The following is a 20923-nucleotide window of genomic DNA, read 5'->3' as shown; positions in this document are numbered from 1 at the left end:
TTTCTTGCGTGCTATACAGACAAAGCATACAGAAGGAAAGGAGAGAGCGCAGAATGTAGTGTTACAGTCATAGCTAGGGTGTAGAGAAAGATCAACTTGATATGAGGTAGGTCCATTCAAAAGCCTGATAGCAGCAGGGAAGAAACTATTCTTGAGTCGGTCGGTATGTGACCTCAGACTTTTGTATCTTTTTCCCGAAGGAAGAAGGTAGAAGAGAGAATATCTGGGGTGTGTGGGTCCTCAATTATACTGGCTGCTTTTCTGAGGCAGCAGTACATGTAGACAGTGTTGTAGAATCATTGAACTCTACAGTTTAGAAGGAAGCCATTCAGCCCACCAGGTTTGTACCGACCACAATCCCACCCAGGCTCTATTTCCATAACCCCACACATTTACCCTGCTAATCCTCCTGACACTAAGGGGAAATTTAGCATGACCAATCAACCTAGCCCGCACATCTTTGGACTGTGGGAGGAAACCGGAGCACCTGGAGGAAACCCATGCAGACATGGGGAGAACATGCAGACTCCACATAGATAGTCACCTAAGCCGGGAGTCAAACCCGGGACCCTGGTGCTGTGAGGCAACAGTGCTAACCACTCTGCTACCTGGTGGTATATCCCCCCGGACATGTGGTTCTGTCTCTATCTGCTGAAGCTAACGGAGTTGAGGGTAGCCTGGGGGACAGGTGAGCAGTATGTAACGACTTACCAGCCAACTGAAGGGAAGTTTAATTCTTTTTAACTTCTTTTTTCCTCATTTTCAGGTCAAGTTACTGGCCACAGCATGTCCCGATAACCTTAAAAAAGGCAATATTTTGGCTTGGCCTGATTTTCTGTCCGGAATTGTCGGAAGAGTAAAGAAAGATCCCAAGAGTATTTTCTGTGCTGGTAATATCACCTTGTTAATATACGTACCTAGAGGGCCATGTTTTCACAGCTGACAGCGGGTTAAACTCACTTGTTCCCCTCCAACCCCCATTCTTTATCTCGTTCAGCTCTAACAAGCTAACCCTGATGAGCTTACCCTAACCCTAACCCTAACCCTCCTCTTAAGGTTGCGATAAGCAGCGAAGAATTTAATGCCTCTACTTGTGTTCTTCTTTGAAAATTCAGATTGTCCCGTCTTGGAAGGATCTCAGCCCAATCTCCTGGTATCTAGTTCTGATGTGAAGCCAGGGTCAAGAGTCGAGCTGTCTTGTGAATTGGGTTACCATCTTGTTGGAGACAGCATGCGGCATTGTCGGAACCTCGGCGCTTGGAGCAACCCAATACCCTCCTGTGAAAGTAAGTTGTCACGTAGTCCAACTCTGCATTGTCCTTGAGACTGTAACCTGTGGAGCTTCAGAACTGGTTCACTTGGGGAATACAATACCTGAGCATGGAACTCCGATATAAGGAAGAAAGATGCGCAATTATGTGGCGCCTTTCACAATTTCAGGGTTCTTCACAGCCAACATTGGTTATGTATGTTGGGGGATGCCCCTTTTGAGAGAACAGGTGTGACCTAGGACTGTTGTGCTTACTGTGCTCAGAGAATAGACATGTTAATGAATGGTTCCAGTTAGTTTACTTCCACTTGCCTCATGGTCTTTTATTAGCCTCTATATCAGACCTCAAACATAGTAATATTCTTTGAAGTGTGGTCACTGCTGTAATGTAGGAAACACTGAAGCCAATTTTCACACAGCAAGATCCCAAAAGCAACATATCCCAAAGATAATCTGTTTCAGTGGTATTGGCTGAGAGATAATCATTGGGCCAAGAAAGTTCTCTGTTCATCCAAGTAGTGACATGGGACCTTCTATGTCCACCTAAGAGGAAGTTTGAAAGACGGCATCTTCAACACTGCAGCACCCCCATCAGTATTGCACTGGAAGGATAAGCCATGGTTGCGTCTTCAAGTGTCAGGAGAACGGTGCTTTAGTTTCTGCATGGGGCGAATGCGGCCAGAAAATCCCACCTCCTGGTGTAAATTTCCTGTTCCTTCTGTTTTCCTGTGTGGGTTTTCAGGGATTAACTGTGGCTCGCCCCCTGCCCTGGACAATGGGAGCTTTCTCGCTGAAGACCACCTCTTTGGCAGCGCTGCATCCTATCAGTGCAACAATGGTTACTACCTCCTGGGGGATTACAAACTCTTTTGTGCTGTGGATGGAAATTGGACTGGTGTTGTGCCCGTCTGCCTCGGTAAGTCAAAAAAAAACTAAATCCCAAAAGATTTTTGAATGGATTAAATTTCAATTTCATTGAAATGTGCTGCATAAAAATGAAATACTTGCATTGCTACAGCGCCTTCCATAGCGTCAGGGTGTTAAAAGGGGCTTTAGAGCCAGGGAGGTGCTTCTGAGGTGTAGTTACTGATAAAGTGTAGAAATTATGGGAGCCAACTTGTGCACAGCAAGCTCCTAGACCAAGCATTATTTCTATTAAAGGATTAAATATTGGCACAGGGCATGACAGGTTACCACCACCCATCCCATCCCACCCCCACTTGTTCTTTGTCCCATAGAATCACAGACTGTCTACAGTAAAAGGCCATTGTGCCCATCAATTCTGCACCCCACTCAGCCCCTCCTTTTTGCCCTAGCCCCATAATCCTGCATGTTTACCATGGCTATTCCATCTAACGTACCCTTCTTTTTTGACATTAAGGGACAATTTAGCATGGCCAATCCACTTCGCTTGCTCATCTTTGGACTGTGGGAGGAAACCTACGCAGACATGGGGAGAATGTGCAAACGCCACACAGACAATGACCCAAGCCTGAAATGAACCTGGGTCCTGGTGCTGTGAGGCAGCAGGGTCAACCACCGTACTACTGTGCTGCCTCATTCACCCAAGGGAGCAGATAAGGCCCCAATTTAGCATCTCATTCAAAACACGATACCTCTGACAGTGCAGCACATCCCCAGTATTGCACTATACTGATGATGTGGAGATGCCAGCATTGGACTGGGGTGGGTACAGTAAGAAGTCTCTCAACACCAGGGTTAAAGTCCAACAGATTTACTTGGTATCTTGAGCTTTTGAAGCCCTGCTCCTTCATCAGGTGAGTCTTAATTAGGACTCATTTGATGAAGGAACTGCACTCCAAAAGCTCGTGATACCAAATAAACATGTTGGACTTTAACCTAGTGTTATGAGAATTCTTTCCGTACTGCACTGGAAGTGTTAGTTTTGTTGTACACTTGAAACCCAGGAAGGGTGGAAGTGGAACCCACTGTGTCACAACAGAATAAGAATGTGGACTTACACTGAATATTGTGAGAATGAAATGACAAATCTGGTGGTAGCATAAATGCTGAAATTGCACTTTGCCTGTTGCATTTGTGCTGTTTCTGTATTGGCTTTTCACTATATGAGACTATGGAAGACCTTTCAATGCAAATATTTATGTAAATAGCACACATGTGCAAATTTGCAGTGGTGATTTTGCAATCTCTTCCTGGCTACTTCAATAGCTGCGAATGGCAGAGGGCATGATTGTATTCTAAATAAATCATGATACATGAGCTGCAAATGCACGTCATTCACTAATGAAGTATCAGGAAAAATTGTATAGTCTGAGGCCCTTTAAATGAGCAGGACTGAGGAGTGAGCTGATAGGTTTGTAAATCCGAATTGGGTTATTAGGTCCAGATGTACAGAAGATGTTCGGTTTGTGAAATGTCAGGATTATAAATATATGATATGGCGATGCCGGCATTGGAATGGTGTGGGCACAGTAAGAAGTCTCGCAACAACAGGTTAAAGTTCAGTATGCTTATTTGGAATCAAGAGGTTTTGGAGTGCCGCTTCTTCATCAGGTGAGTGGAGATAAACTCACCTGATGTGGGAACAGCGCTCCGAAAGCTTGTGATTCCAAATAAACCTTTTATAGTTTGTTTATTAGTCACAAGTAGACTTACATTCACGCTGTAATGAAGTTACTGTGAAAACCCTCCAGTCGCCACGCTCTGGTGCCTGTTTGGGTACACTGAGGGAGAACTTAGCATGGAAACTGTACCCAACCTACACGTCTTTCAGAATGTGGGAGGAAACTGGAGCACCTGGAGGAATCCCATGCAGGCACAAGGAGAAAACTCTACACAATCAATGATCCAAGCCAAGAATTGAACCTGGGTCCCTGGCGCTGTGAGGCAACAGTGCTAACCACTGTGCCACTCTGTTGGACTCTGTTGTGAGAATTCTTACTGTAAATATAAGATAGGCACTAATATTGAATTCAGGAGAAATGTCTTCACCCAGAGGGCATGAGAATGTGGAACTCATGACCACACTGCTTGAGGTGAACAACATTGATGCATTCAAGCGGAAGCTTGGTAAACACATAAGGGAGGGAGGAATAGAAGGATATATTGACAGGTTGAGGTGAAGTAGGGTAACAGGAGACTCGTGTGTAGCAGAAACACTGATATAATCAGCTAAGTTGTCTGTTACTGGGTCGTAAATTCAATGTATGTTAATGTGAATTCATCATAGTTGCACTTGGGGTCAGGGTGGGGGTGTAAAACAGCAGCAACATTAACCATATTTAACAGAACATAGACCGCAGCCAATCAGTAGAGACGTTCAGGGCCTTTTTGATATAGGTGTCCCTGGTGGCTACCTGAATCAAGCACAGGCTTCACCTAAATATTGAAATAATGCCTCTTACCGATTTCAGTCACTCACTCCTAACTGTAGCCCAAAGGGATCAAGGAAGAGATCTAGATTAGAAGGGAACACATCCATCAGAATTTCCATTTGAACTTTTTCAACCGGCTTTTGGTAATTCTACATCAACCTTTTTTATATTAATGTCACAAAGTTTGCACTCATGTTGTTTCCTGTGTGTACCAGACCCACCGTATATCTTTTTTAGAATTTTTTTCATGAGGTGTGAGTGCTTCTGGTTAGACAGCATTTATTGCCCCATGTCTAATTGCTCTTGAGAAGGTGTTGGTGAGCTGTCATCTTGAATCATTGCAGTCCCTGCAGCGTAGATACAGCCTCAGTGCTGTTAGGGAGTTCTGGGATTTTGACCCAGTGACAGTGAAGTGATGTACCATACCGTGCATATACCATACTCTGTGTGTATCATATACTCTCACTCACTCACTAAATTTAATGTTCTCTGTTGTTTCTAGATCTCGATGAATGTGCTTTAGGGTCAGACTGTGACACAAGGTCAGAATGCATCAATACCGTTGGGTCATACACTTGCACATGCAGGCCCCCGTACACTGGTGATGGGAAGAACTGCACTGGTATGTGTTATCAGGCTGCATTTATTGCCCATCCTAAATTTTCCTGAAGGCATTAAGAGTTTGCTCTGGGAGTGGGATTGGAGTCAGTCTATATAAGGAGTGGCGGGTTCCCTTCCCAGAAGGACATTATTAAACCAGTTGGCTTTTAATGACAATACGGCAACTTTTGGACTTATTTTATCAGGTTCCGCCCACTGATCACTAAGTTTAAATAATTCAATTCAATTGGTGGAATAAATTCATAACGTATAAGGAGCAGAACTAGGCCATTCAGCCCATCGAGTCTGCCACCATTCGATCTTGGCTGATGTCCTCCTCATCTCCATTTTCCTGTCTTCTCCCCATAACCCTTCAATCATTACCAATTAAAAATCTGTCTAACTCCTCCTTAAATTTATTCACTGTCCCAGCATCTACTGCACTTTGGGGTAGCAAATTCCACAAATTCACAACCCTTTGGGAGAAGTAGTTTCTCCTCAATTCTGTTTTAAATTTGCTATGCATTATCCTAAGACTCTTGTCCTAGAATGCCCCACAAGAGGAAGCATCCACTCCATGTCTACTTTATCCATATCTTTTCTTCCACTCCCGATCTTTGGATAACACATCCAGTGCTGCAGCTACAAGGCTATTATCACCATGATACGATCCACAGCAAAGCATGGTCAAAGTTCATGAAGTGACAGTTTATTTTCTGCCCAGGACATTATTTTACATTAAACAGCAGGAAAAAAAGGCAGAATTCTCAACCACTGTACAAACCTGTGTTCATTGAATGGGCTGGGGGGTGGTGATAGGGTTTCAGAATGCATGGATAAATGAATGTGTTAATGGGGATTACTTCATTACCAGATACACTGTAATATCATTTTTTTATTTCATAGAGGCCACAATTCTTTCTCAAAATGGCCAAGCAGTGAGTCAAAAAGCAATTTCTCACTTAGTTCCCCCACAGTGATCCCAGCAGCTTCTTAGTAGCACATGAAGATTTAATACCATGTAAAAACCTCTAATGTGGAACTCACTAACAGAGACTGGTTGAGGTGAAGGGGACAAGTGTTTAGAAGGGAACAGGTGTATTTAAGGGAAAACTCAGTACATGAACAAGGAAGGAACAAAAGGATATTTTGATCAATTGGGAGGCTTTTTAAATTATTCTTTCGTGGGATGTGGGCATTGCTGGCAAGGCCAGCTTTTGTTGTCCATTCCTGATTGCCCTTGAACTGTTTTTTTTTAAGTTTAAAGTTTATTTATTAGTGTCACAAGTAGGCTTACATTAACACTGCAGTGAAGTTATTGTGAAAATCCTCTAGCTGCCACACTCAGGCACCTGTTCGGGTACACTGAGGGAGAACTTAGCACGGCCGATGCATCTAACCAGCACATCTTTCAGACTGTGGGAGGAAACGGAGCACCGGCAGAAAACCAACACAGGCAAGAGGGAGAATGTGCAGATTCTGCACAGACAGTGACCCAAGCCGGGAATTGAACCCTGATCCCTGGCGCTGTGAGGCTGGATGGCTTGTTCAGCCATTTCAGAGAGTAGTTAAATATCAACCACATTGCTGTGGGTCTGGTGTCACATATAGGCCAGACCACACAAAGATGGCAGATTTCCCTCCCCTAAAGAACATTAGTCAACCAGATGGTTTTTTTTCAACAATAGTTTCCTGGTCACCTTTACTGAGACTAGCTTTATATTCCTGATTTATTAATTGAATTTAAATTCTACCAGTTGCCGCAGTGGGATTTGAACCCACGTCCCTAGACCATCAGCCTGTATTGCTAATGCAGGGACATGACCGCTACGCCAGCATCTCCCCCTAAGGGTGGGAGGAGGCTCGTATGGAGCTTATATACCAGCAGCTGGGCCTGACCCTGCACTGTTAATTCTATGTGATTCTGTGTAGCATTAGCTTCATGAGTTTGTTTCTCCCCTTGCTCAGATCCAGTTACGTGTGAAGATCCTGGGAGACCAGCTCATGGCTTGGCCCAGGGCAGTGTGCACTTTGTTGGCGGTCAGGTGACTTTCTCTTGTGAGGACGGATACCAATTGAACGGTACTCGGACTGTCACATGTTTAGAGGATGGACTGTGGAGTGACACGATGCCTCACTGCCAAGGTGTGTAACAAGCGGTCATCCATAAAGACATGGGAGAAGGTGCAAAGAATGATTCCGAAGGATGATATCAGGACGGCGAGTGTGCAACTACCAGGAAAGTCCAACAGGGCTAGGGTCCTTTTCTAAGAAATTAGTTTTTAAAGTTTGTTTATAAGTGTCGCAAGTAGGCTTACATTAACACTGCAATGAAGTCACTGTGAAAATCCCCTAGTCGCCATACTCGGCACCTGTTTGGGTACACTGAGGGAGAATTTAGCACAGCCAATGCACCTGACCAGCACATCTTTCGGACTATGAGAGGAAACCCATGCAGACACAGGGAGAATGTGCAGACTCAGCACAGACAGTGGCCCACAGCTGGGAATCGACCCCAGGTCCCTGGCGCTGTGAGGCAGTAGTGCTAACCACTGTGCCACCATGTCACTCAGGAGAAACCACAGAGTAATCGGATAGAGCACTTTAAAATAGCAAAGGGGTTTGATAGAATAGTGTTTTCCTTGAGAAGGATAGTGTAAACTAGGGGATATCAATATAAGACATTGAATAATCAAACAATAGAGAATGCAGGAGAAATGTCTTTAACCAGGGAGTGGTGACAATGTGGAACTCACCACCACAGAGAGAGCTTGAGATGAATAGTGCGGATAAACCTAATGGGAAATGAGATAAACGCAAGTGGGAGAAAGGAATAGAATCATAAAAATGTACAGCACTGAAGGAGCCTCTCTAAAAGTGCAGTCATGTATAGATCCATATCACTGTTTTTTCTCTAAAATCCTGTAGCTTTTCATTTCCAGTTACCTGTCCAACCCCCTTGTAAAATGATTTATAAAATTAGCTTCCAATTTTTTTTATTCAAGCGTTCCAGATCCTGACAATTCTGAGTGAGAAAACTCTCCTCCTCTCCCCAAGTAAGGGATACAGCCTCACACACCCCCATGTCCACCTTGGAACCAAACACTGACTTGACTGTGACTATGGTTTGCTGAGCAGCATCCTCATCAATGCCCACAAAAGGCATAGCCTTGGGAATAAAATTGTCATCTTGTCCTTCCCACTTCAATTCTGGCGCTTCTTACTCACCCTCACTGAGGTTTGCTGACAGGAATTTCAATGCCATAGATGTTTCCTCACTCAGGATAAACTACGTGGTCCACTCTCACTACTCATTGAATTGCGTCAGCGTCATTGGGCCCACCAGTCCATGTTTCTCCCCAACATCATCTCCACCCTGCTCAGGAGAATTCCCTCACTTGGGCCAAAATGGGGATGTGGGACTAAGCACGGCTGTTACTTCAGGGAGCCAGCATGGACCTGATGGACCTAATGGCCTCCTTCAGCACTGTATGTTTTTGTGATTCTCTGTAAATGCAGGGGTAAAGGGGGGAAACCAAAATGACAATCCTGTGATGTGATGATTGCAGAAAAAATATGGAAGGTAAATGCAGGTAGCCTTCTTTCTGCCCTTATCCATGCCTACCTGCCCTATTTGAAACTTTCGGGGAGGCAGTGGAGCTGCAAGTGACTTGCCCACCATTGGGGACATAGGAAGCCTTGAGTGAGTTGTCTATTAACCACTTAAGTTGCTTCATTCCATCTGCCACTATTTCCCCTTGGGCAGGGGAAGCCTCACACTGAGAAGGTGGCCCAGTTGCTTTAGCTGCATTGACTTGTGTTGTGCAACTGGGTGGCATGGGAATCGTTCTTTGGCTGTCCCCTGCACTCATAGGAGGCATCCCTCACCCAAGATCATGCGATGGAGTGAGATGAATCGCACACTTGCCTTTATCAATCAGAGTATCGCTTACAAAAGCAGAGAGGTCATGATGGAGTTGTATAGAACTTTGGTGAGGCCACAACTGGAATACGGTGTGCAGTTCTGGTCACCACACTATAGGAAGGACATGCACGCATTGGAGGGGGTGCAGGGGAGATTCACCTGGATGCTACCTGGGGTGGAACATTTAAGTTATAAAGAGAGGTTGGATAGACTTGGGTTGTTTTCTCTGGAGCAGAGAAGACTGAGGGGCGACCTGATTGAGGTGTCCAAGATTGTGAGGGGCATGGACAGGGTGGATAGGGGGCAGCTGTTCCCCTTAGTTGAAGGGTCAGTAACGAGGGGACACAAGTTAATAATGAGGATTGGGAGGTTTAGGGGGGATTTTTTTATTCAGATGATGGTGAGGGTCTGGAATGCGCTGCCTGGGAGGGTGGTGGAGGTGAGATGACTCACATCATTTAAAAAGTACCTGGATGAGTACTTGGCACGGCATAACATTCAAGGCTATGGACCAAGTGCTGGCAAGTGGGATTAGGTAGGCAGGTCAGGGCAGGTGCAGACTCGATGAGCCGAGGGGCCTCTTCTGCAGTGTAGTAACCTGTGATTCCGTGAAATGTTAGCCTGCCATTTGTCCGCACTGATCCTGCCTGAGTATTTCCAGCATTTTCCGTTTTGATTAAACTCAATGTTTCCTTCAGAAGGCTGTAGAATGCCTGGTGAAATGACTGGAAGCTCAGGCTTGTGGACTAACTGGGAGTGTTTGTTAATGGTGTCACAAAGAGGCTCCCCGCCCCCGTACCCAGAGCTGATACAGCTTTTTCCCTGGGCTTAGCTTGAGCAAGAAAATGCAGCAAGAAAAAGAATGCAAGTTGTGCAGAGAAAGTAAATCCCTAAATTAAGCACACTCTGGAGAATTGTAACAGTTATCATTGAAGTCATAGCACCCCTATAGTGCTAAAGGAGGCCATTTGGCCCATCGACTCTGCACCTGCTCTCTGACATGGCATCCCAACCAGGCCCTATTCCCGTAACCCCACGTATTTACCCCATTAATCCCCATAATCTCCACATCTTGGGACATTAAAGGGCAATTTAGCATGGCCAATCCATCTAACCCATACGTCTTTGGACTTTGGGAGGAAATTGGAATACCCGGAAGAAACCCACGCAGACACAGGGAGAATGTGCAAACTCCACACAGACAGTAACCCGAGGCCGGAATTGAACTCGGGTCCCTGGTGCTATGAGGCAGCAGTGCTAACCACTGTGCCGCCTTGTTACAGTTACTGTTTATTTTCCCATTATCCAAACATATTTACCTGTTTATAGTTAGGATCTAATTATGGATGTTACCTGAGCAAACTGCTTGAAAAGTGGGGAGAATTTGATCTTCATTGAAAGCATAATAAGAGTAATAGTGAATTAACATTGCATTTTACACCACTCTGCATTGGAGGGACAGGCAGCAGTGAGTAAGAGAAGTTGCAGATTCATGATCGTTCATTCCACACTTTCAGTGAAGACCTACTTCTCTTACCCCCGCTCAGTTTGGTGTTATGCTTCCTGCATTTTTTTTTCATTCATTCGTGGGATATGGGCGTCACTGGCTGGGTCAGCATTTATTGCCCATCCCTAGTTGCCCTTGAGAAGGTGGTGGTGAGCTGCCTTCTTGAATCGCTGCAGTCCATGTGCTGTGGGTTGACCCACAACACTGTTAGGGAGAGAATTCCAGGATGTTGACCCAGCAACTGCAAAGGAATGGTCAATATATTTCCAAGTCAGGACAGTGAGTGGCTTGGAGGGGAACTTGCAGGTGGTGGTCTTCCTATCTACCTGCTGCCTTTGTCCTTCTAGATGGAAGTGGTGGTGGGTTTGGAAGGTGCTGTCTAAGGATCGCTGGCGAATTGCTGTCTCAATATCACACAATCTAATTCTTCATTGTTCTATTATTGCTTGTTTATCACAATGTGATTTCCTCCCCCTAGCACGATCGTGTGGGGTACCTGACACTCCAGCAAACGGTACAAGTGAAGGGACTGACTTCACCTTTGGTGGGATGGTGATGTACAGGTACAAAAAGGTCTTTTCAAAGGGTTTCCCCTTCTCTCCTTCCGCTGCTGAGTCACCAACTGAGTCTTTGAATTCAGTAGGGATCGGGGAGAAAACTCTCCACTGGCTGGAGTCATACCAAGCACTGGCTGTAGTGGCTGGAGACCAATGACATCAGCCCCAGGAGTTCCTCTGGGCAGTGTCTCAGGATGTGGGTATGCCGGCATTGGACTGGCGTAAACACAGTAAAAAGTCTGACAACACCAGGTTTTAGTCCAACCTATTTATTTGATAATATACTCGCAAGCTTTCGGGTTAGCCCCTTCGTCAGGTTCACCTGACGAAGGGGCGAACCCGAAAGCTTGCGAGTATATTATCAAATAAATAGGTTGGACTAAAACCTGGTGTTGTCAGACTTTTTACAGTGTCTCAGACCCAACTAGCTTCAGTAATGCCCTTCCTGTGGGATCAGAAGTGATGGAAAATGCCGAGAATTGTGCTTCACAGTCATGTTGTTAAACCTGGAGTCGGTGTCAGAGGTGGTCTGATGAGGGACCCACGTTTAACAGCTTGGACTGTTCTCATTTTGAATGTCAACGGCTGAACAAACAACTTTTTCCCAAGAACTTCATATCAATGTTTTCTGCCTTCCCTCTGAGCTCATGAGAACAGGGCCATTTGATTTCTGCCTCCTTACACCTTGCTAGAAGGCTCAACCCACGCCCCATAACGGGACTGAAACTGCAGCAGAATTTATTTAAAGTTGTAAAGATGTTTATTTATTAGTGTCAGAAGTAGGCTTACATTAACACCACGGTGAAGTTACTGCGAAATTTCCTCTAGTTGCCACACTCCGGGTCAATGCACCAAACCAGCACGTCTTTCAGACTGTGGGAGGAAACCAGAGCACCCGGAGGAAATCCATGCAGACATGGAGAGAATGTGCAAACTCCACACAGACAGTGACCCAAGCCGGGAATTGAACCCGGGTCCCTGCCACTGTGATGCAGCAGTGCTAACCACTGTGCCAACACGTTGCCCTAATATTTAACTAGGTGAATTCTCCTCCCTCCACAACCCTGGCATCAGTCAGTTTGAAGGATGACTTGGCAACATGTTTCTTTCTGTACGTTGTTGCTTGTTAATTTTCTACACTACTGAAGTGAACTTGACCGCCCCTTGCTGGCGTCTGGTTCCACATGGACTGCACCAGCTCGAACACCTCACCCGAGTGGTCATCATTCCCTGATGTCGAGTGGTAGTTCACCTCAGACCAGGAGGGAGATGGGGACGGCGGTGCAGTGCATCACAGGCCAACTCAATCTTGTCACATGCTGCCTGTGCCTGTGCCATGCATGTCGGGAGCAGCATCTACCAGTAACTTGAGCCAAATTCATACGCGACACCAGTGAAGCCATTGGCTGCAGCTCCACTATTGCCTCAGCTAAGACTGAGGAAACTCCACAGGAGACAGTCATCAGACTAAGGTCCTTATTATCCAAGACACTTAGCCTGCTATCATCAGGGGAATTCTTTATTACAGCTTATCTGAAAGCACTTGAATTGGTATCTGAATTCCTTTTGATTTCAGACACTTGAGCCAATAATCTCATCTACAGATCCTGTAACATTGACATGTCCTATTGGTGCATAGATCAGCTAGATAGTCAGTATCTTTTCCCAAAGGTAGGGGAGCCTAAAACTAGGGGGCCAGAGGTAGTAATAGAGGCAGGTACAATTTTGTCTGTTAAGAAGCATTTAGAGAGTTACATGGGTAAGATGGCTACAGAGGGATATGGGCCAAATGGAGGCAACTGGGACTAGCTCAGTCATTTAAAAAAAGAGGTGGCATGGACAAGTTGGGATGAAGGGCCTGTTTCCATGTGTAAACCTCTATGAATCTATGACTCTATTAATGTAAATTAATTATTCATATTCTGGACACTAATACACCATCAATTCGCCTCTTCCTCAATGATGTGGTTTACACATGTCCATATTTCAGCCCCCCATTTTGCTTTGCTGATTTTTTTTTGGTATTAAAAAATATTGAGCATATATTTGAAGAAAGCCATGTTGATGTTTTCCAGGCACTCTTAGATTACGCTGTAGGTCTTATAGTTAGCCATTCTTAGATGTTCTTATATTCTTCATACATTTAATCAATTTTAAGGTGCTTGTTAAATGCTAACTTTGGTCTCCAAAACTACTTGATCTCAAAGGTAAAGTTGAGATGGAATGTGGAACTCGCACCAGACTACAAGGGGTGGTTAAGATGAATAGCATTAGCACATCTAAGGGGAGGCTAAATGCATGAGAACAGAAGGATATGCTGATGGTGTGGGCTGAGGAGGGGCAAGAAGAGGCTTGTGTGAAGATGAGGGAGTGATCTCATTGAAATTTACAGAATACTTAAAGGCCTGGGTAGACTGGACGTGGGGAAGATGTTTCCATTAGTGGGAGAGACTAAGATGCAAGGACATAGCCTCAGAGTAAAGGGACAACTCTTCAGAACCGAGATGAGGAGGAACTTCCTCAGTCAGAGGGTGGTGAATCTGTGGAATTCATTGCCACAGAGGGCTGTGGAGATCAGGTCATTGAGTGTGTTCAAGACAGAGATAGATAGATTCTTGACTGATAAGGGGATCAAAGGTTATGGGGAAAAGGTAGGAGAATGGGGTTGAGAATCTTATCAGCCATGATTGAATGGCGGAACAGACTCAATGGGCCAAATGGCCCAATTCTGCTTCTATATCTTTTGGTCTTGTGGTCCAAGCACAAATACTGAAATAGAGTGGTTAGGCTGAATGGCCAGTTTCAGTGCTGTAAAGTTCTCTGTAATTCCGTATCACATTTTCCAAAGTTTTTTTTAATACATCCTTCCCTGCAGAGAGAATAAATGCCACTTTTCTTCCTTTTTATAGTTGCAATAAGGGATATGTGTTGTCTGGAGCAGCAGAAATCTCTTGTTTAGCAAATGGTAATTGGAGTCATGAGACACCTACTTGTGAACCTCTGATGTGCCCTACCCCACAGGATATCGACAGTGGGAGATACGACTTGAATGGGATCACTTACCTCTCTACAGTTTCATATACCTGCGACAGTGGCTATCAGTAAGTTAACTGGTATGGTGAACAATAACTTTGCTTATTTCCGGCTTTGGTGAAGTGGCCCTACATCCGTGACCTTCTCCAGTACCACAACCCTCTGAGATTGCTGCGCTCCTCCAACTCTGGCACCTAGTGTGTTCCTGATCTTAATCATTCCAACTTCATCACCTCTTAGTAACTCTCTCCTCCCCCCAAACTTTAAAATCCTCCATAAAATCCACCCCATCCACCACGCTATTGATCACCTTTCCTAATATCTCCATATAGTGTTCAGCATCTGCTCCGTGAAGGTGCATTGGGATAGTTGCGACATTAAAAAGGCTATTGTTATAACAGATGTTAATCCCCTTTACCTCGCTTCATAATCTGGTAAAAGTGTTTGGGAAGGTGTTAACTGTTCCACATTAACTTTTAGAGGTTCGTTAATATAAAAACTGTCACTTGTTTTAAGTGGATAATTAACAAGGTATTTTCTTTAACCAACCAGAACTTTAACTAAATAAATAACATAGTTATTAAAGGAAAGTTCAACTGAAATGCTTTTCAAATAAACACAAGGATCATTCAGTACCAGAACAGTAATAACACAATTTTAGTCACTCTCAAAAAATATATACAACTAGGACTGATCGCATTTCAAAAGCTTTGGAGTTTTTTTCTGGTGATTTCTCTGTCTGTAAAGTCTCTCTGATTTGATATCCTATTGTTAGATAAATGGAGAATTCTCTTCAGAGACAGTTCTTTAGCCGGCAGGATGGAGAACCGCTTTAGAGATGACCTTCTGTTCTGGCTACTCTCAGTTGAACTCAATTGAACTGAACTGAACTTCAGTCAGGCAGTTGAATTCCTATTTATATAACTGATGACCAATCCATTCCCTGTACCCGGATTGGCCTGAGGTTGACGACAACAGCAAATTCAAATTTGTCAGGTTCCTGATCACTGAGTATCTTCTTTAAACTAATAGGCTGCCGGAATGTAAAAACCTGCAAAGCTTGTTACCAAGGCAACCCTGATGTTTTGGTCTCTGCAACAAATGTCGCCATTTATGTACTCTGTATTCCTGCATTTTAAACATTCTACATTGAACCCAAAACCAGCTTTTTAAAGGGACCATGCACCATTGTTCTCCTTCTAGTATTTTACATTTTTTATATCTTTACAAACTCAACTTCACAACACTATGTAGATGCACAATGAATCTGTCAACATCAGATGTTGCACTTACAGCTCCTTTTTAACCTCTTTTGAATCCCTAAAGGTTGCAGGGACCGTCCACATTAACCTGTAACAGCACCGGCCAATGGAATGGCACCGTGCCAGCATGTGAGATCATATCCTGTGGGCCCCCCCCATTGCTTCCCAATTCTTTCATCATCGGAGACAACTTCACCTTTGGAAACTCCATTTCCTACGGCTGCAAGGAAGGGTAAGACATTTTGCTGCATCTTTTGAAAACATTATCTTGGTCCATATCAGCAAAGTCAGCAGTTCAGAACAGGAGGAGGCCATTCAGCCCCTTCAGCCTCTTCCCCTATTCACTTAGATCATGGTTGGTCTGTATCTCAACTCCTCCATCTCAATATATTTAGGCAATGGTCCATAATTTACAATAAAAGCAAAATACTGCGGATGCAGGAATCTGAAACAACAGAAAATGCTGGAAAATCTCAGCAGGTCTTACAGCAACTGTGGGGAGAGAATAGAGCCAACATTTTGAGTCTGGATGACCCTTCGTCAGAGCTGAAGAGTCATCTAGACTCAAAACGTTGGTTCTATTCTCTCCCCACAGATGCTGTCGGGTCCATAATTTATACTTGATCATAGAATCATACAGTAAAGAACAGGCCCTTTGGCCCATCTAGTCTGCACTGACACATGAGAAACACCTGACCTCCCACCCACCTAATCCCATTTATCAGCACTTGGCCTTTGATGTTATGTTGTGCCAATGCTCATCTAGGTACTTTTCAAAGATCCTAATTATTTACACATTCGTCATTGGGCAAAAAGGTAATATTGATTGAATAATGTTTTGTCTGAAAAATATTTTATCAGTTATAACAGAGAATGCCAAGGCTTTCTCGTCTCTCCTTTAGATTAGTATTTTGCCTCTGGGGGCGTGAGTGAGTTATCCAGCCTTGGCTACCTGTCCCTCACACAGGTTTAAATATTAGCAAAACATTGATAGGCTGGCTATCTGTTCTATTGAAAAAAGAAGGTTGAGGGGTGACCTGATAAGAGATGTTTAAAATTCTGAAAGGCTGTAATAGAGAACGCTTCATGTTATGGGAAAGTTCATTGATTAGAGGCTATTGATAAAAGATAGTCACCAAGAAATCCAATAGGGAATTCAAAAGAAATTTTCTTTACCTAAAGAGCAGTGAGAGTGGAACTCACTCCCACAGGGAGTGGTTGAAATGAATGATAAGGGGAAACATAAGAACATAAGAAATAGGAGCAGGAGTAGGCCATCTGGCCCTTCGAGCCTGCCCCGCCATTCAATAAGATCATGGCTGATCTGTCTTGGCTCAGTAGCATATGAGAAAGAACAGAAAATTACAATGTTAGATTTAGATGTGGTAAGATAGGAGATACCCTACAGTGCAGAAGAAGGCCATTTGGCCCATCAAGTTTGCACCGACCACAAATCCCACCTAGGCCCTATCCCCATAACTCCACATATATAATCTGCTAATCCCCTTGACACTAAGGGGAAATTTAGCATGGCCAATCCACCTAACCTTCGGACAGTGAGAAGAAACTCCACACAGACAGCGACCCAAGCCAGGAATCAAACCCAGGTCCCTGGTGCTGTGAGGCAGCAGTGCTAACCACTGTGTCACCCATAACCAGCAACTCAAATTCATACCCAATACCTGTGAAGCCATTGGCTACACATCCACCGGAGGGAGCTTATGTGGAGCTTAAACATTAATAAGGACTGTCAGGGCCAAATTGCCTGTTTCTATGCCTTTATATCCTGCATAAAGCATTGCCTTATAAAAACCCATTGATCTTAAAATTGTCGCCCAGTGTCCACAGTCTTTTTGGAGGAGACTATATTCCAGATGTGTGAAGAAATGATTCCTGATTCCCTTCCTAAATGAACAGGCTCCGATTTTAAAGTTAGATCCTTTGTTCAGAGTTCCCCCATCAGAGGAAACATCTCTGTATCTGCCCCAGTGAATTCTTCAAACATTTTACACATCGCAGTCCCTTCAGTCTCCCATACTCAAACCAATACATCCCAGGAGTTAACGCCCTGTACTCATTGTTCAACTCATTCATGTCCCCAAACTCATGATTAACCTAGGAAGTTGGAAGGAGAGAGGAGGGAAGCTTCCCGGTCTCTCGGTTTTAACTGATAAAATATTATTTAAACAACATTATCATCTTGCAACAATGACAAATGCATAAATAACTGGGACCATGTATAAATTGTGGACTATTGCCTGAATATATTTTGAAAAATTATAATCTGCAATTTTTTTTGTAAGTATATGGTTGGATTGCTAATCATAGAAACCCTACAGTGCAGAGGGAGGCCATTCAGCCCATTGAGCCTGCACTGACCACAATCATGTTTACCTTGTTAATCCCCTGACACTAAGGAGCAATTTATCATGCCCAATTCACCTAACCCGCACATCTTTGGACTGTGGGAGGAGACTGGAGCACCCGGAGGAAACCCACACAGATACGGGAAGAATGTGCAAACTCCACACTGACAGTTACCCAAGGCCAGGATTGAACCCGGGTCCCTGGCACTGAGGCAGCAGGGCTAACCATTGTGCCATTTGGCAGTGGTCTCACTGCATCAAACCAAGGGACTGTCTGAGCTGTAGGCTCCATGGTGCAACAGCAGCGAATGGAAGGCCTCAACCACAACCTGCAGAGAGGTTTCCCCCTCCATCCCAAGATATCCCAACCAACTCCAGGAGTCTTCTGGGTAACCCTTCTGTGTCGGTCAGCGGAGGAGCTTCCATGTGCCAGGTTCCCTCTGGGCTCCTGACCTGCCTCGGCAAGCCCTCACCTCCCGGTTGAGTTGCCGAGGTTGCAGAGCTGCCAGCTCTCTGGTTGGGCCATTAGCACTGGGACCCCGCCCACTGTCCATAATAGGATAACTAGGATAGAGCAAGTTGATTAGGAGACCACCTTTGGGAAGTTTGCAGACTGAAATGGGTTCTGAAGGTGGGGCGGGGGGCGTGTCCCAGAATCTGTGGTAAAATCCAGCCCATGAACTCTGTTTCTCTCTTCATAGAGAGAATGTTAAAATTGAGGCATTGCTGGACTGGGCACTAATCTGAGAGAACACAGGGATGCTGAGCAGATGGGACTTGGTGTGAGTTAGGGGACGGGGTAGCAGGGTTTTCAGTGAGCTTGGGCTGATGTCATGGCACTACTGAAATGGTCCAGCTGCTCTGAAATGGCCGGTCACCTCTGACAGGGCAGCTCTCTCTCAGTGCTGGCAAAGAGAGCATCAGCCTGGACTTTGGGTTCAAACCCCTAGATTGTGACTAAAAACCCACAGTGTTCAGAGGCGTGATGGCTAGCCACTGAGACACAGCTAGCACCCATTACCAGATGATTTTTACCTTCTTTGGCCAATATATGTGACCGGTCATTTCAGAGCAACTGGACCATTTCAGTGGTGTCATCATATCAACTCAAGCTCACTGAAAACCCTGCTACCTCGTCCCCTAACTCACACCAAGTCCCATTCGTCCATCACGCCTTTGTTCTCCCAGATTAGTGTCCAGTCCAGCAATGCCTTAATTTTAAAATTCTCATCTTTCTTTTCAAATCCCTCCATGTCCTCACCCTCCCTATCTCTGTAATCTCCTCCAGTCCTACAACCCGCCAAGATCCCTGCACTCCTTCAATTCTGGCCTCTTGCACCTGCCCAATTTTTCTTTATTGCTCTACCATTGGTGGCCACATGTTGAGTTGTCTGGGCTGAAAACTCTGGAGTTCTCTCCCTGCACTTCTCTGTCTCATCTTCCTTTAACAAATGCTTGTTAAAACCTGCCTCTTTGACCAAGCTTTCAGACACCTGACCTATGTGACTCAGTGTTAAATTTTGAATGATAACACTATGAAGCACCTTGGGATGCTTCACTATTTGAAAGGTGCTATATAAATGTCAGGTGGTGTTGTTCCCCTAGCAGTAGCAGATTGATTTGCGGGCGGCACGGTGGCACAGTGATTAGCACTGCTGCCTCACAGAGCCAGGGACCTGGGTTCGATTCCCGGTTTGGGTCACTGTCTGTGCAGAATCTGCACATTCTCCTTGTGTCTGGGTGGGTTTCCTCCGGGTGCTCCGGTTTCCTCCCCCACTCCAAAGATGTGTGAGTTAGGTGGATTGGCCATGCTAAATTGATCCTAGTGTCAGGGGATAAATGTGTAGGGTTACAGGAATAGGGCCTGGGTGGGATTGCAGTTGGTGCAGACTCGATGCACTGCACTGTAGGAATTTTAAGATTCCACTGTAACCCATTTTCTGGTCTCTCTTTGCAGCTATACTTTAATAGGTTCAGAGAGTAAGGAGTGCCTGTCCAGTGGGGAGTGGAGTCCAAGTGCACCGCAGTGCGTTCCTCTGTCCTGTGGCCCAGCTCCCAATATTGACCATGCCCTCCCGGAAACCGGCCACCAACTCTACGGCGATATTGCCATCTATTACTGCACAGACGGGTACAGCATCTCAGGCAACTCACAGCTGGTCTGCAACTCCCAAGGAACGTGGGCTCCACCCGAGGGTCAGGCCTTGCCACACTGTGTGGCCAACTTCTGCCAGAAGCCGCCCTTTGCCCCCTACGCCATCCTGGAGACCATTGGCAAAGAGAAGTTTGCCGCCGGGTCCCAGGTCACCTACAAGTGCGCGGAGGGCTTCGTGCTGAACACGTCGGCCTCCATCGAGTGCTTTCGGGGAGGCCAGTGGAAGCCCTCTCCATTCAGCATTCAGTGCATCCCCGTGCGCTGCGGGGAGCCGCCCATCATCGAGCGGGGCCACGTCAGTGGAGCCAACTACAGCTTCGGTGCCATCGTGGCGTACACCTGCAACACTGGCTTTTACGTCAAAGGGGATAAGAAACGAACGTGCCAGGCAGACGGAGAATGGAGCGGACGGCTACCCAGTTGTCAGCCAGTGTCGTGTGGAGATCCTCCCCGTGTTGCAAATGGGAATGTCGAAGTAGGTGATCAGAAATCCCAAACCTAGTTACAAAGAGGCTGGAGTATAAGGAGTAGCAAAGGCTTGCTTCAATTGTATAGATGCTTTGCTAGTCCCCACTTGGGATGAGATTTTCCACCTCTGCTTTCACCAAAGCCGGAAAATCCCATCCGAGGTCAATGGACCTTTGCATGGTCCATGTCACGCCCGCTCCAATTCCCATGGCAGGTGGGTCAGGAAAATTCTGCTCCTGGAGTATTGTGTGCCGTTTCAGTCCTTCCCTTGGGAAGGATATTATTGCCATGGTGGGAGTGCAGCAAAGGTTCACCAGACCTGTTCCTAGCTATGTGGTACATCTGCTCCATGGCCGTGTTTATGTTTCACTAGAGCCAACTCCATCTTTTCTCATTTAGAAGTACCATTGCAACCAATTATTTC

At 45.3% G+C, this 20923-nt stretch overlaps 1 protein-coding gene across 1 annotated transcript in view; it reads left to right on the top strand.

The window, feature by feature from the left end:
* Window positions 1-20923, top strand: part of svep1 (sushi, von Willebrand factor type A, EGF and pentraxin domain containing 1) — a 201119-nt gene that overhangs the window by 115138 nt on the left and 65058 nt on the right. Inside the window, exons 29-37 of the mRNA XM_080188416.1 lie at window positions 767-890; window positions 1116-1286; window positions 2013-2186; window positions 5129-5248; window positions 7195-7371; window positions 11137-11221; window positions 14125-14316; window positions 15575-15742; window positions 19834-20506. Coding sequence (XP_080044542.1) covers window positions 767-890; window positions 1116-1286; window positions 2013-2186; window positions 5129-5248; window positions 7195-7371; window positions 11137-11221; window positions 14125-14316; window positions 15575-15742; window positions 19834-20506 — 1884 coding nt within the window. The remainder of the gene's footprint in view (window positions 1-766; window positions 891-1115; window positions 1287-2012; window positions 2187-5128; window positions 5249-7194; window positions 7372-11136; window positions 11222-14124; window positions 14317-15574; window positions 15743-19833; window positions 20507-20923) is intronic.

Source organism: Carcharhinus amblyrhynchos, chromosome 5, assembly GCF_965287045.1.
Source record: "Carcharhinus amblyrhynchos chromosome 5, sCarAmb.v2.hapA, whole genome shotgun sequence".
NCBI classification, from domain to species: domain Eukaryota; kingdom Metazoa; phylum Chordata; class Chondrichthyes; order Carcharhiniformes; family Carcharhinidae; genus Carcharhinus; species Carcharhinus amblyrhynchos.
This window is presented reverse-complemented; position numbering and strand designations above follow the sequence as displayed.